The 17,426-nt window shown below is 42.1% G+C and overlaps 1 protein-coding gene across 1 annotated transcript; it reads right to left on the reverse strand.

Annotated features, from left to right (window-relative positions):
- On the reverse strand, positions 4,305 to 6,590 carry LOC109838786 (copper transport protein ATX1-like). Its single transcript, XM_020407213.1, has 2 exons — positions 6,243 to 6,590; positions 4,305 to 4,412 (listed from the first exon to the last, which is right to left on the reverse strand). The coding sequence occupies exons 1-2, from the start codon at positions 6,492 to 6,494 to the stop codon at positions 4,305 to 4,307; spliced, it is 360 nt and encodes a 119-aa protein (XP_020262802.1). The 5' UTR covers positions 6,495 to 6,590.

Below are 17,426 nucleotides of genomic sequence, written 5' to 3' on the forward strand. Positions count from 1 at the left end.
TATATATATATATATATATATATATATATAGGGAAAAGTGAATCTAAGGTGACACCCTAGGCTCCTACCTAAGGATGCAGCCTAGAATCATATTATTTCCTAATTTTTTTTTACGATCCGCGCCATTAAACTTGATCTACACGTTCTTAAACCCAAACACACCAATTTTGGGGTGAACCCATTGTGTTTTGACCCTTTATCCACTCGCTGCAATTTTAACGGTTTCGAATGAATAGAACTTTTTGCACGGCTCAACGAATGGTCAAAACACAACGGGTTCACCCCAAAATTGCGTGGTATGTTTTCTTCACTATAAATATATATATATATTTATCCACTCGCTGCAATTTTAGCATTCATTATTTTTCTTCACTCTCCAACTAACATTTTTCACTTGCGTGGTATGTTTTCTTCACTAATGTTGCTGCATCAGGGTGCGACCATAAACTTCACGGCTCAAATTTCAAAATTTAAGCGATTAATTCGTCGACCGCTTGCATACTCTCTACAACACAGTTATACGTTACATAAGCTTGTAATAGCAAATCCAGAATATCCTCCTTTTTTTAATATTTCACTTAGCCTCCATGACGACAATTACATAAAATAACACAACTGGGAGTGGACACGAGAAGAGATGAGGAGAAAGAGGAGGGATAGTTCATTATAGGGTGAAAATATGAAAGAGAGATCATGGAGGGTCTTATTAAAAGTAGGGATATTTTGGTCTTCATCTGATAGCACATGTTGTCTGCGTATATCTGAACTAACCGTATCAGTTTTGGGATTTTCTGACAAAACTTTCTTGGGATATACAGGAAAATATATTTGGGTTTTTGTGAAATTTACCTTTTAACTTGATCGAACTATAGGAAATTTGGATTTTTTTTTTATTTTTTATTTTTTTGCATCTCGAATATTGGATGGGCAGTGGGAATAAGGAGCCAAAAGCTTTGCAGGAAGTTACAATGACGTATTGAAACTCATAGCTGGGACCGTTTAATTCAGTTTTGGGATCCAAAATGCTACAACTAATTGTCACTCAGCGACAAGTCGAGAGATTTTCATTTGGACATGTACATGAATACATGTCTTCTATTTCGGTCAACATTGTTTCATATGGTAAGATATTTTTCCATCTTAATAACATTTATCAACCAATTCAAATTTTATCATTCTATTAAAATTTTGTATAAAGGATTTTTAAAATAAATTAAACCTATTTGATCTTGGTATGCAGGAAATTGCTAAATCAGCGGGTGGAGATGTTTTAGGCGACAACTTTGTTAGCTGGTGATTCAATTGCAGTTTTTATTTCCTTCATTCTCCGCGCAGCTTTTGCTCTTGGTTTCTTTTATTTCCTTCATTCTCCGCGCAGCTTTTGCTCTTGGTTTCTTAGAGGTTAGTTTAATTAGTTATGTTGATGGTGTTTTTGATCGGATCTGGTGAAGACTGCACTGCAGCCTCTATTTTGCTCTTTTGGAACTGTTATTGTAACTAACTTAGATTGGATTTTCATTCTGGCCAACCCCTCTACTCCTCCTGGCTAGCTCCTGTTTTTGTTTCTTCTCTCGTTTCATTTTTTGGCTTTCCTGGTATTTCTCAAATGGACGGGTGGAAATAGGGCAGATTTTGCCTGGTTGGTGACGACAAGGTCCGCTCCCAACCGACAAAATCTTCTTTTGATTTTGCACTTTCCGTATTTTGTAATGTTTATAAATTCTCTTTCTGATTTCGTTTAATATATACATGAATAGAGCTTCTCGCTCTGTTTTTTACTTCAAATAAAAAAAATTTAAACCTGAGAATATTGTTCACTCTAAACTACTAATGCGATTAGCTGTGGTATTCATTATACATGTAAAGAACCGAGCAAACTTTGGTCTAAGCAGATCAAACTATTGGAGCCGTACAATTTTAATCAGTTCGATTCTCTTCTTGAGTCTGGATTGTAAAATTTTAAAAATCACTATGGAATATGGACTCAACAACCAAAACATCACAAATAACAAACAAAAATAGCATAAAATACACCAATTTCAATGGACTAGCCAAATAACCCGGTATTATTAGCTGGGTGAGCTCGTTTGGTTTGAATAGTCCCCAAATTTATGAGCGAAAACAGCTAAGTGGGATAAATTTGAGATAACTAATGAGAAGCGGGGGACTTAATAGCGATGTTAATGATATGAGGGACCAATTTCAAACAATGAAAGATTTAATGTGAATTTATTTATTTATTTATTTATTTATTTATTTTTATTTTTTTTTGCTAATGTGATTTCATTTTGTGTTGGATTACAAGGAGATCAACACTCCTTGTGTGGGCCTGGTTCGGTCCGTTGCACATCAAATGCTACGGTTTGCCCACATCAACATGAACATATGTTATGAGATCAATTTCATTCGACGACAGTTCACTTCCAGGATCATCACATCAGATTTGTGTAACAAGATGTACGCTACTCCAACTAACTTAAAGATCTTGTATGAGAATCAAGGGGGACTAATTTTTTGTTGGATCACTGTTTTTTATATTAATCATTGATTATTTAGTGAGTGATTGAAATTTATTCTTAATTTAACACTTATCATATCTCCGTATATTATACTCAGTACCTAATTTACGCTCATACTTGATTTTGTAGCTCTTGAATGCTCTGTATGTTGTTTGGTTTGCCAGGGGAAAAACTCTCACATTTGTATTGCTATATATTTGTTTTGTTGTAGCTATGCTCTATGCGCGCAACTATAGTTTCTGTATAGTATTTAGATGATAGAGATTCATTCTTTACATCAACGGACAAATTTTCAAAAACGTCATATTTGAACATTTAATCCCAAAAACCGACCCATTTGACCTTTATTTTTAAAAACCGACCTGGTTTCAGCCTCAGCGCTGAAACCAGGTCGGTTTTTTGTGAAAAAACTTCACGGGACTTCAAGTTCCGTGAAGTTTAACAGCTATTTTCTTAAGCTGCTAAACTTCACGGGACTTGAAGTCCAAGTCTCAGGAAGTTTGAAAGTTTAAAAAAACTTCACAGGACTTCAAGTCCCGTGAAGTTGTTTTAGCTCATTTCCAGAGAATCGCGGCTCTGGAAAATGAGAACTGCAACTTCACGGAAGTCCCGTGAAGCTGCAGGTTTTAAAAAACATGCATAACCTGTTGTGCATGTTTTTTATATACGCAACGTAATCACAAAAGCTACACATACAACCCAAAATATACATCAAATTTTCGCCATGAATACACATATAACGTAATCAATCGATTTACATGAATCAAACAGTATATACTGAATCAAACAATAATCACAAAAATACACATGTGAACAATAATCGATCTCATGTACACTGAATTATAATAATATTCTTAAAATTCAACCATGAATTAAACACGAATCAAACAATACTCACGGAGATCACATATATAAACAATAATTGATCCACAAAAGTATAGTATTTAAAAAATCATAAAAGTTACAAATTTCAACAAAATAAGATCACACACAACCCAAAATTCCTCCTCTCCTTTTCCTCCCTCTCTTCCCCCTTCCCCTCGCTCTTCCTTACCCCTTGCGTTTCTGCTGATGAGCCTCAATTATCTGAGTATCTAGTTGTGTATGAGGCTGAGAAGTACTGGCTCCATCAACATGTGAAGTGTCGGCTCCATCGTCATCGTCACGTGGCCTACGTCGTCACTTGTACATTTGCCTAAATGATCGTGACCTATCCTCACGGCCTGCAAACTCGTCGACATGAGTCTTATGAAACACGTGCTATTATTTGCTTGATCCTGTTAAAGACCCCTAACGCCGCTGGATCCTAAATCTCAGGCATGTGCTCATCAATCTCAGCTTCAATGTTATCAAAAGCACGGACTTGCGTGTTAAACAATATATACACAATTTAGCAGATAACATATTAATAAAAAATTACTGTTTTAATTTAGTTTAGAAACTTACATAATCTCTCTCGATCATCCCACTAGGGATGTGACTATTTGTTAGTGGGCGTGGTAGGTGTCCAGCTGATAGTTGTGGGTCACGCGTGATCCATCTACATGTGACATCCCAATACCAACGCATATACACGGTATAGTCAACAGTTATGTCTCTTGTATCCTGTATGAAATCCCACCTGTGAATCTACCTGTCTATGTAGGCCGCCCGAAGTACGAACCAGTCCGTATGATGCGATGTAGGTCGTCGCCTACGATCAATCTGCTCGACAGGATCCGACACATGCTGAGAGAGCAGAAATTTCCATAGCACACGGTCAGAGACATGCATCTCCACAATCTCCTAACATATCAATGGAACTCTGGCTCTCCACAAGTCAGAACTATCTCGACAAATAGGTGCAAGAGTATGCATATCGAGCTCCGGTGGTGAATAGGGTCTCCACTTGAACTGAAATAAGATAAAACATTTATCAGTATCAACAAACAAAACTATAATATTCATAACGACTTAAGATTTATATTTACATGTTCGTGTTGGAGGCCATTAAGCTCATTGCGGTAAAACTCACGATGTCACATTGCTAATTTATACTTAGCGTACCGCACGTTATACCTATTTGGCATAAAGAATATATGAGTACAAATTTAATATGAATAAAATTGTGTGGATAATTATACTTATATGCCAAAGGAAACTGGCCCTGTAGGTCATAATGCACAAGCAAAGTAGGTCGTCCAATATGAATACGCTCCCATGACCAAATCTGTATCAATGTGCAGCATCCCTTGAATTCTTTATTCTGCATCAAGGATACCCTACCCAATTCCCTATAAAAGTATGCCAACACCACACTGCCCCATGATAGTGCGCCGCATATACCAAAATCCTCTAGTAGTGACAGCCATCGTGCATGTACAAGAGTCTTGCTCGCATCAGGAAATAGCATGCACCCTATCATGTGAAATATGTACGCACGAGCATGATATTGAAGTGTCTCAATGGCGGCATCTGCTGGTATATCTTCCTAAAATGTCTGATGAAGCCACGATGGATTCATCGCACCACTACTCAAGTCGGGTACCTGACCAAGAAGCCTAGCACATACCTCAGCCCAATTTATGGTCATCGGTGCCCGTAACTGCCGGTCCATCGATGCGGAGCCCAAGTATGACGGTTACATCCTGTAATGTGATAGTACACTCCCTAATATGCATGTGGAAGGTGTTGGTTGTAGGCATCGAAAATCGCTTATAGGTCTCTACGAACAGCTCAGTGTTAAGGAATGACGGTGAACGTCACTATCCGGTTCACAGGAGTTCGATTGACGTCGATGAACGATTGAAGTGAATCGACGAACTACGTGAGCTGACAGAATTTCGGGATAACGAAGGCACGGCGCTATCGAGAGCCCCGCGATGTTACAAACAAACAACGCCCCTTCTGTCTCGTTCATATTCTAACAGATAATCCAACATTGGAGCTGATAGAACTCTTCGTCAGACTTCCAACGCACTTGAAATCACTAAAATCCGAGTTTGGACGAAAGAATTTACAGCGGAAGCGGCCGAATGCACCTCAACGGAGTGTCTCGGCCAATTGAGACACCCAGGGGTGTCCTCGAATTTTGTAGACACCCCAGGGGTGTCTCGGATTTTGTGAGACACCCTCCAAGGCAGATTTGGGCCTTTAGCCCGTTTTAACCGCTCCGCAACCCCTCAAGCCTATAAATACAAGCCTTAGGCCTCATTTTTTTAGATCTGGAATTCTCGTGCCTCGGCGAAGCCCTGCCGGATTGAAGACTTAAAGTGCACAGATTTCAAGAGAGGAGGAGGAGAGATCGGATCTAGTTCTTCAACGCAAGAGAGTTCTTCGTCAGATATACATCACCCACACCCAATCCTTAGTATTATCCCGTTGTGGTAATACTAAGAAGAGCAAATATCTCGCTTTTATCGAGATAGGCGCTACAGTTTTCTCGATCCCTTCGCGGATAGACGAAGCTCTGCCCAATTTTTCAGCAATCAGATCTGATCGACGGTGGTCCACGGATAAACCCCGGCACAGGCAAAGACACCCACGCAAGCAGAAGACCGATAAACGATCTCTGCGTTTGTTTGATAAAGTTATAAACTTTTTTTTATTTTCATTGTGTAAGGAGATCTTATAAAAAGATCGACTTTTTATTTCATTCGAGTTTATTGTAACGACTAAAGTTGTAATAGATTCGATAACAATGGAAATAGCAACTTTCTCCGCAAACAAACTGGCGACCACAGTGGGAGCAGCAGTGGGAGCAGCGGGAGCTTCTTTGGTCTCTGGTTCTGCCTCACAGAAGGAGGTTTTCTTCCCCGTCTTTGAAACAGTTTGTAGAACAGCATCTGGTGTTACATTACCTTTCACTGTTACCTTTTGTTCATCAATGTTCACGTCAAATGTCTCCACACCTTCCATTTTGGTGAGGACTCTCTTGACGGCACCAACACATCCTTGACAGGACATGCCAACCTTGAGCACAACTGTCTCGGCCATCGCGTTGAGAAGGTGAAGGGAAAAAAGAAAAAAAATCTCGATCAAAACGGAGCCAGCGGAGATGAGACCCTGCGTCGCGTGCTCGCGTTTAAATAGAGAAATTTACTATTTCCATTGTTATCGAATCTATTACAACTTTAGTCGTTACAATAAACTCGAATGAAATAAAAAGTCGATCTTTTTATAAGATCTCCTTACACAATGAAAATAAAAAAAAGTTTACAACTTTATCAAACAAACGCAGAGATCGTTTATCGGTCTTCTGCTTGCGTGGGTGTCTTTGCCTATGCCGGAGTTTATCCGTGGACCACCGTCGATCAGATCTGATTGCTAAAAAATTGGGCAGAGCTTCGTCTATCCGCGAAGGGATCGAGAAAACTGTAGCGCCTATCTCGATAAAAGCGAGATATTTGCTCTTCTTAGTATTACCACAATGGGATAATACTAAGGATTGGGTGCGGGTGATGTAGATCTGACGAAGAACTCTCTTGCGTTGAAGAACTAGATCCGATCTCTCCTCCTCCTCTCTTGAAATCTGTGCACTTTAAGTCTTCAATCCGGCAGGGCTTCGCCGAGGCACGAGAATTCCATATCTAAAAAAATGAGGCCTAAGGCTTGTATTTATAGGCTTGAGGGGTTGCGGAGCGGTTAAAATGGGCTAAAGGCCTAAATCTGCCTTGGAGGGTGTCTCTCAAAATCCGGGACACCCCTGGGGTGTCTCACAAAATCCGAGACACCCCTGGGTGTCTCGGAAAATCCGAGACACCCCTGGGGTGTCCTGGAAAATCCGAGACACCCCTGGGGTGTCTTCACAAAATTCGAGACACCCCTGGGGTGTCTCACATTGGCCGAGACACTCCGTTGAGGTGCATTCGTCCGCTTCCGCTGTAAATTCTTCGTCCGAACTCGGATTTTAGTGATTCGAAGTGCGTTGGAAGTCTGACGAAGAGTTCTATCAGCTCCAATGGTTGGATTATCTGTAGAATGAACGAGACACGAAGGGGGTTGTTCTTTTTTTAAACATCGCGGGGCTCTCGATTAGCCCGTGCCTTCGTTATCCCGAAATTCTGTCAGCTCACGTAGTTCGTCGGTTCACTTCAATCGTTCATCGACGTCAGTCGAACTCCTGTGAACCGGATAGTGACGTTCACCGTCATTCCTTAACACTGAGCTGTTCGTAGAGACCTATAGGCGATTTTCGATGCCTACAGATACCCCCTCCAAAGTGTTCCGGACTCGTTTCTTTTATAGAAGAGGCTGGAATACTTTGGATGTGATTGGTCTAGCCTTCAGTCGGCATAAAGGACCTGTAGTTAGCTTCAACTCTTGGCTCCTTCGATTTTTGATTTATTCGATGCTTTGACGAATAACCGAAGTTCTTCCGGCGCTGCGTTTATCGCTTGGCCGTCGTCGGAGTCTCGAGTCTATAACTGATGAATTGAGTTTGGCTCGTGTCATTGAGTTGACTTTGAACTACCTCCGTCACATTGTGTTGACTTAGGGTTTCAGATCACCGTATGTTGACTTTTTGTCGCAACGCGTTGACTGGCGTTGACCTAGGGTTACGCGTTGACCGGCGCTGACCCTAGGGTTTCGAGCGTCGAACTTTAACTTTTTGGTCGCAGCGCGTTGACTGGCGTTGACCTAGGGTTACGCGTTGACCGGCGTTGACCCTAGGGTTTCGAGCGTCGAACTTTGACTTTTTGGTCGCAACGCGTTGACTGGCGTTGACCTAGGGTTACGCGTTGACCGGCGTTGACCCTAGGGTTTTGAGCGTCGAACTTTGACTTTTTGTCACAACGCGTTGACTTATCCCTACTTAGGCTTCGGGATAAAATTCCCCATGCATAAAAGGCATGGATTTTTGTTGCTATGATGCTGAATACGTAGACTCGGTCGTTTTTACGGGAACGAACCACCCAGCAACGCAGGTTAAGCGCTGACTTATCCCTACTTAGGATTCGGGATAAAATACCCCAGACTGGATTCTGGTGTCTTTTTTAATCGGTAAAAGACTAAACCGGCAACGCGTGTTAGGCGTTGGCTTATCCCTGCTTAGGCTTCGGGATAAAATTCCCCATACATAAATGGTTGTGGTCCTAACTGTAGGAAGGTTTGACCAATTGGGAGGTTTGAGATGATCCTAACTGTAGGAAGGTTTGATCGCTCGATTTGTGGACCTCTCGTTCATTGGAGGAATCGAGAGGGGATTTTGGTTTTGGTCCTAACTGTAGGAATGTTTGACCAAACGGGGGTTTGAGATGACCCTAACTGTAGGAATGTTTGATCACTCGATTTGAAAGTGGACCTCTCGTTCATTGGAGGAATCGAGAGGGGATTTTGGTTTTGGTCCTAACTGTAGGAAGGTTTGACCAAGCAGGAGTTTGAGATGACCCTAACTGTAGGAAGGTTTGATCACTCGATTTGAAGGTGGACCTCTCATTCAATGGAGGAATCGAGAGGGGATTTTGGTTTTGGTCCTAACTGTAGGAAGGTTTGACCAAGCAGGAGTTTGAGATGACCCTAACTGTAGGAAGGTTTGATCACTCGAATTGAAAGTGGACCTCTCGTTCATGGAAGGAATCGAGAGGGGACTTTAGTTGTGGCCCTAACTATAAGAAGGTTTGACCAGGTAGACAGTGAGAGTAGGAGTACAAATCACATCGAGAGTGTTGACTCATACAAATCACAGTGGGGTTTAGTGTTTATCACTTTGTTTGTAATGATCGGGTTATCCCTAAGAGAATTACATATAGTATTTTTCCGGGAACTTCCCGTTACATGAATCATCCACCCCCAGTTTCTTCGCGAAACTGGGTTTATCATTGCATTCGGTTACATGATCGGGTTATCCTTAAGAATATTACATATAAAAATTCTCCAGGAACTTCCCGTCAACGGTAGGAAACAGTTTAGACTCATATACCTATTGGAGTATCAAGAAGCAGTTTAACCTCTTAAGCAGTTTATACTCGTATACTCTTCGGAGTATTGCCGTTCTTATTTGGCTTATCCTAGCGTTATGACGCCGGCTTCAACCAAGGTTTGGATGCTATTCTTTAAAGTAAAGCAAGCCTTGGTGGGATGAAGGATCCTCCTGTGGTACGCGCAGTACTTCGGATCTGCAGTATTGTCAGCTTCCTCCTGATTTGTGATGGGTGGCAGCTTGATCTTGTTGTTTTCAAGAAGGGTCTCGAAGATGGCTGGAACGTCTTCATCCTTGAATGAGTACTCTTTTTGGAACCTCGGATCCAAACTATTTTGCTGTCTTCGGAGCTGGTGTTGTGACGTTTGATTAACGTCAACAACTGTTGTAGGTGCCTTCCCTTCATCATGGGACACGAGACTCGAATTCAGAGGGTTAACCATTGGTTGGTTTCTTTCGACCTTCCTCCTTCTGAGGAAGCGTTCGGCCTGTTCTCCGCGCACCTTCAACTCTTTTCAGGTATTGAGCGGCTCTACTCCCATAACATCCAAGATGTTAATGGACAAATTATTATGACAGGTTTGCAAGACAAATTCCTCCGTGACGGGATCCTTGCAGTTCATTGCCTGATTGCGAAAGCGTTTGATGAAGGTATCCACCGACTCTCCGTCTTTTTGTTTCTCATCGAAGAGTGTCCTGACCGACACTTCGGTGTTATCATCGAAGAAACGAGCGAGGAACATGCTCTCCAGGCCCTCCCAGCTGTTGATGCTTCCGGGCTTGAGGCGGCGGTACCAATCGAAGGCGGGCCCGCGAAGGGTGCCAACAAATGACCGGACCATCAGAGGCTCGTTGCCAGAGATCACTCCCAAATGGGACTTGAAATAGATCAGGTGCTGAGTGGGGGAACCTTTCCTGTCGAACGGCGTGAAGTTGATCAGGTTGAATTTCGCCGGATACGGGATCGAATCCCACTCTTTCGGGTAAGGACACGGAATACCGGTCTTCTTCACCTCTCGAGCAGACATCAGGGCGTCAATTTTTCTTTTGAGATCCTTCATCTTTTCGGCCTCATCTATATCCTGTTTTGGACAATTTTCGAGAGGAATAATACGGCCACCCCCAGTGTTATCATCATTGGTGGGTCCACCCCCAGCGTCGTTATCTGTAGTAGGGCCACCCCCAGTATTTTTGGGCGGTGCGTCGGCCATGATGATTTCGTCCACTTCCGGATCGCTGTCAACTGCGGCGTTCTGGGTGCGACGGCTGGATTCAACTAGCTGATTTGACAAAGCTCGGATTTGTTGGTCGTGCATTTGTCTAATCTCCTGCATAGCCATTTCCATTTCGATTTTGAATGCTTCTTTCTGCTTGGCTAGAGCATCCTCAATGATTTTGGCTATTTGCTCGGTGTTGACCATGAACACTTCCCGAGCTTGTCCTATGCTAGACGTTGTATCGTCGGAGGCGAGTGCGGAATAAGTTGGGTTATTCCCGAACCGACTCTTCTTCCTGGAGAGAAATTAGGGTTGGAACCACTTGAAACAATCGGAGATTTTCCCTTATTGACTATGTTGATGGTAACTTCTGAAAATTCATCATCGCGAGCAACCGATCCTCTTTGGTGAGAACGCTTTGATTTGGGCTTCGTCGTTCCATCGGAGATTCTCTCGAATATCGAGACCCTCTGCGGAGCGGTCTTGGGGCAGCTACACGTTGATAATACTGCCCTGATAATTTTGATACACGGACAGTGAGAGTCCGCTTCCCGGGTACTTCTCTTTTGAGATTTATTCGTACCCCCAGCCTGATAGTACAACTCATCGACGTTGCGGTCGGAGTAACCTATCGGCTGTTTACATAGATTCTCAGGTATAACTCGTTCGTCTGTCTGACGTGTTTTCCTCTGAGTAAACATTGCCTTGTTGGGAGTCACACGTTTGGAATCACACATTTGTGAGGGTGAAACCTTAACGGGCTCCTGGTTTTCTGCACGCACCGCCAAGCGGGCCGTTGCAGAAATCAATTTGTTAGGAGGTTGCATACGACCCCCAGTCCGGATGTTGGCTCGAAGCTCCTTTAACGATCTCCAGCTTTCCTTAACAAGCGCTTTTCCTCGATTCTCGGGTAGGGCACCGATACGATCCTTCAAAGGAATCCTAAACTTGGGGAAATCCACGCTGCGGTAGGGCTTTACCGGAGGTTCGGGATCTGTAGTTGACGAAGGCCGGAGAGCAACGTCGCCTGCTTTTGCCTTAGGCGCTGATTTGGCTTTTGGCACCCAAACTTGTTTGGATCTCGGCGATCTCTTAACTGCCTCTTCCTTTTGCATTTCTTGTGCTTTTCGCACAAGGGTCCAGGCATGCGCAAGCAAGGTGCGGCGCTTCTGGATTCGCTCCTCGAGAGTAGAACGGGTTCTTTGGACACGAACCCATCCGTTAATTGGAGATCGAGAGGAGGATTCCGATGATGGTCGTGGCGACAGATTAGCCCCTTGGCGCTTTCTGAGCTCCAGATCTGCTTGGTAATGGAGACCATCCATCTGATCCAAAGCCTTGGCGAATTGGCGCGCGAGGCGTTGTCGTTTCCTTTGACGTGCTCTCTTTGATAGAGTTGGCGCGCCTTCAGCAGTCGACTCCTTAATCGTGAAGGAGTTCAGATCTGCAAATTTGGCTTCATTGAACGCCGGTGGATCATTGCAAGGTGCAACAGCAACAGCGGCGGAGAGATCATCTTCTTGGATCTTTAGATCTGAAGACCAGCATATCTTTCTGGAGGAGGAGGCACTCCTGCACTTACCAGGAGAGGCGGATCTGGAGGAGGAGGAGGAGGAGACGTACCCCTCGAACTTTTGCTGGTCGAATTCATATTCGACCTCTTCGAGCACCGGGATCTTGATCATCGGCTGCGGCACGACAGCTTCGGCAGCGAAGCTGTTGGCTCCCACTGTGGTCGCCAGTTTGTTTTCGTCGAAAGTTGCCTTCATCATTGATTTCATTAAACTTCAAACGTTACAAATGAATTCAAACAACAAAGAAATAAAAATTACAACTTTCTTGAAAATAAACACAAGATCCGTTCGTCGTCTCTTGCTTGCGTGGATCTTTAGCCTGTGACGGGGACGTCGATATCCGTGGACTATCTGGCAATCAGATCTGATCCAGAGCTTCATCGATCCGCGAGGAGATCTAGAAACTTGAAGCGCCTATCTCGATAAAAGCGAGATATTTGCTCTTCTTAGTATTACCACAACGGGATAATACTAAGGATCGGGTACGGGTGATGTAGATCTGACGAAGAACTCCTCTTCGTTGAAGAACTAGATCCGATCTCTCCTCCTCCTCTCTTGAAATCTGTGCACTTTAAGTCTTCAATCCGATAGGGCTTCGCCGAGGCACGAGAATTCCAGATCCGAAAAAATGAGGCTTTTCGCTGTAACTTCTTCGTCTGAACCCGGATTTGAGTGATTCCAAATGCGTTGGAAATCCGACAAGGAGTTCTATCAGCTCCAATGGTTGGATCATCTGTTGAATGAATGAGACACGAAGGGCGTTGTTCCTTTTGTAAACACCGTGGGGCTCTCGATTAGCCCGTACCTTCGTTATTCCAAAATTCTGTCGGCTCACGTAGTTCGTCGATTCACTTCAAGCGTTCACCGACGTCAATCGAACTCTTGTGAACCGGATAGTGACGTTCATCGTCGTTCCTTAACACTGAGCTGTTCGTAGAGACCTATAGGCGATTTTCGATGCCTACATTGGTCTCTGGCCGCTACCTCTCAATAAGTGCATTGATAAGCGACCAATCAAGCCTAATATATAGCACTGCCGAACACTCCCGGAACCCGGCTTGAGCTATCAACTCTAGTACTCTCTCATCGTGGATGACCCAAGCCGAATGACTCTGTGAATGATCGACCATGGTAATGTCTGGTACGGGCTGCACATTAAACAAAATTGATTAAGTATATTAAGAAAAAATGATCGACCATGGTAATGTCTGGTACGGGCTGCACATTAAACAAAATTGATTAAGTATATTAAGAAAAATTAAATTTAGTGCCAAAAATAAGGAATATTTTTATATACAACGTTTTACCTGTCCCGAGCCAATAAGATCTGAATAATGACTCGCCTGGAGGTACAAAACGTCACCATGTATCGGTCCCAGATCTATAATGGATATAGCTACATATTACAACAAACGTATGTGCAATGTGAACCAGGATTAATTAGAAATCAAACAATAAAATTATATCCCAAACATAGTACAAAACGCTACATATTACAAGAAACGAAAGTGCAATGTGAACCAGGATTAATTCTTTATCAAACAATAAAATTATATCCCAAACATAGTACAAAACGCTACATATTACAAATACGAATGTCATATGTGACCAAACATTAACATTAAAAATCAAACATCAATGCCTAATCCTAGCTGGACAACTGCTTTTGTTGTGACCCGGTTGATCGCATCTACTACATTTATTTTTCCTCCTAATTCCTTCTCTAACGTCATCCATGGAATTTCTAATTTGTACGGAACGAGAACGCCTAGCCGATCTTTTATATAATGGAGGTAATATCCATGACCCGTCTTGTGTTCAATGTCCACTATCATATGGTGGACACTCCTTGTACGTTTGTTGATAGTTGTAAGTTGAATACCAATTTACGACGAATTCATAATGTGAAATCCTCGCACCACCCTGTAGATCAGAGCAAGCCGCGACAACATGTGAACAAGGAATCAGTTGTAGTTGTGGTACATTACAAGTGCACGTACACGTGTGATACACTAGCATATTGACTTTGTACGAGCGACTTTCTCTATGTAATATTCCCTCAATGACCTCCTATTCATTAAAACTATATCTTATGACATGAAATGATCGAGCAGAGATAATCTGTGCCGCTAACATTTCTTCAACCTTCGGCGTGAGCTCTAAGAGGATATTTGTACCAAGTTCTCGACGTCGGAGAAATAAATTATTAAGTCTATAAAATATTTTAGTAACTAGTGACTATATTGACATACTGCATGCTCCCCTAAGCACACCATTGAAACTCTTAGAAGCGTTCATAGTCATCATACAGAACCGCTTCCCGCCATCTTCACATAAAGCCCACTTATCAACATTGTGTGGTCCCAAACTAGTTTCAATCCATTCATGTGGAACTCGTGAAATAAACCTAATCCTCTCTCGTATTTGATCCTAAACTAATTTTTCAGTTGCACAGCCGACTTACCAAAGAAGATCTTGAACCTGCCCATTTCCATGCTTTTTCTTGAAGTTATCCCTAATATGTCGCAAACAATAACGATGTTCATATGGCGACGGGAAATATTGTTGGAATGCTCCCTTAGATTAGGTAAAATCAATCAATATATAAAATATGCGGACACATGCTTGTTATTCATCTCTAATCGAGGATTGCTACATGTGTAGAGTCTGTTGTAAACTGTGATTTTAAATTACCCGCCTACTCTTACACTCAAGCGTGAATTAAGCTTCCAAGGACATTTCGCATTGTCGTCGTGGTGTCCACCATTATCCTCGTCTTTGCCATCTTTGCAATAAAAACAAACCACATTATATCTTGTTGCGTTATTTTTTATTAGCCTAAACTTGACATTTTTTCAATGTCCCACAAACGAAGCGTATGGATCAATTTCTCCTTACTTTCAAATAGACCCCCCTTCTTGAATGAGAAGTCCTCGCCTTATGTATCATCAACGATATTAGTGCCGATAGGAATACTTTCCATCGTGGAGTTATCAATCCATTCTTCTCCATGAAGTTCATCAGGCGGCAGATCCTCTAACATGACATACTGATTATTAGTATAACATCCGTGAATGTGTTGGTTGTCTCCTTCATCACGATCAATCAAACCCGTCATGCTATTAATTTGTAAGTCATCCTCTTCATCACCATCCTCGGATTCGACACTTGCATTATCATCTAGATAGGCCATGTTAGTATCGATATTAGAAGTGCTCACAAAAGAAGGACCGCTCACGTATTCTGACTGTGTCCAACCTTCATATTGTTGCGGAGATAAAAATCCAACAGAGTCAACTTTAAGGTCCTCCAACATGCGAGAGAATATTCCGTTGTGATTCACCGATTTGCCCAAATTTCTCTGATGATTTTTAATAAATAATTCCATCGAATGCTTCTGGTCGTCTAACACTCCAATGAGACCCATATTATAGTCACTTGAGATTTGAATGCCGCTTGTTCTGTTCCCCACAATATGATAATTGTAAATAACATTGAGGTGATACTCACGTGAGTTGGTTAATGTAAGTTTGTGTAATTCATTATCCAATTCATCGAAAGTACATGATTTTATTATAAACAACTGTCTCGTCACACCTCCTTCATAAACTGGCATATTATTTTCGAGATAGTTAATATTCCCATCATATGAACAAAGAATTACGATTCAATCGTTCATTGTTACCTCTGAAGAGTAAAAAATTCAAGATCAATATTACACGAAAAAACTTAAAAAAATGTTACTTACCATTAAATCACCACATTATTGATTTTAGAAACCCTAACCAAATTCATATATCGATGTCAAACATATGTAGTAACACTAATTTTTACATTTTTTTGATAATTTCCCCTATAAATACACAAAATTATTTAATTTTTCTTCACAAAATTCATAAATAATTCACAATTAATTTCTAAAATCCACATTTTTTTTCAAGTAATCATCATGAAATAGTGAGAATATACAAGAAATTAGGAGAATTTTTTTTAAATATTTTACCTTAAATTTGTCGATGACCTAATTTTCGGTGAACTCCGACGATGACGGCGGCGAGAGCGATCAACTCCAGTGAGGAAGATCAACGCTGGCGGTGGGGACTGGCGGCGACGGCGGTGGTAGCTGTGGCTGTGGGGGACGAGGGGAGAGAGGGTCTAGGGTTTCAGATTGGGAACGATGGAGGAGAGAGGCCGACGAGTTGGGTTAGAGCGTGTGGGTCTGCGCCTTATATATGTGTGGCCAAAACTCCACGGGACTTCAACTCCCGTGGAGTTGCAGTGAACAATTTTCCTAAGAGTTGGCTCTGTGGAAATTTGCATGTAACTCCACGGGACTTGAAGTCCCGTGGAGTTTTGGAAAGTATTACAGACTTCACGGGACATCAAGTCCCTTGAAGTTTAGCAGGTTGGTTAAATACCTGCTAAACTTCACGGGACTTGAAGTCCCGTGAAGTTTCGTAAGTTTTTTCTCCAAAACCGACTCAGTTTCAGCCCGACGACTGAAACTGGGTCGGTTTTGGAGATTATTTTAGAACTATGTGGTTTTTTGAGATTATTTTTGTGAATAGGACCCTTTTGAAAACTTGTCCTCACATCAACGTATCAAGTTGTCAAAAACTAGGGGTGTGCAACAGTCGGTTTGGTTCAGTTTTTACCAAAATTTGAACAACCGAACCGAACCGTCTATAATTCAAAACCGAACCGAACTGTTGCAAGTCGGTTCGGTGCGGTTCGGTTTATTCGGTTCTAACTTCATCAAACTTCTTATCAAACAACAAACTGTGTTAAAGAAAAAAAATATCAACAAACTAGGAGATTATGAAGCATTAAACACTGATATAATGATATTGTTTTCAACCCATAATGATCCAGAAAATGAGTTTAGAGTTTGAGTCTTTGACTCTTTGGGGACCGGTCGGGTAGTGTTTGAGATCAGAATGGGTAGTATTGCACTATATTCGATCGGTTCGGGTCGGGTCGGGTTAAAAAGTTTTCAAACCGACCCGAACCGCTACTCATAAAACCGATTTTTTTGGGTCGGTTCGGTCGGTTTTTTCGGTTTGGACCGAACCATGCTCAGCCCTAGTCGATATTCAGGACATCGAAATAAAGAAAGATTAAACTTTAGATTATCAACGGCAAATAATAAGCCTAATATGGACTTTTTTTGCATTTCTAATTTACCATCACTTTCAAGTTTCAACAAAGCAAACAC

Source organism: Asparagus officinalis, chromosome 4, assembly GCF_001876935.1.
Source record: "Asparagus officinalis chromosome 4, Aspof.V1, whole genome shotgun sequence".
Taxonomy (NCBI): Eukaryota; Viridiplantae; Streptophyta; class Magnoliopsida; order Asparagales; family Asparagaceae; genus Asparagus; species Asparagus officinalis.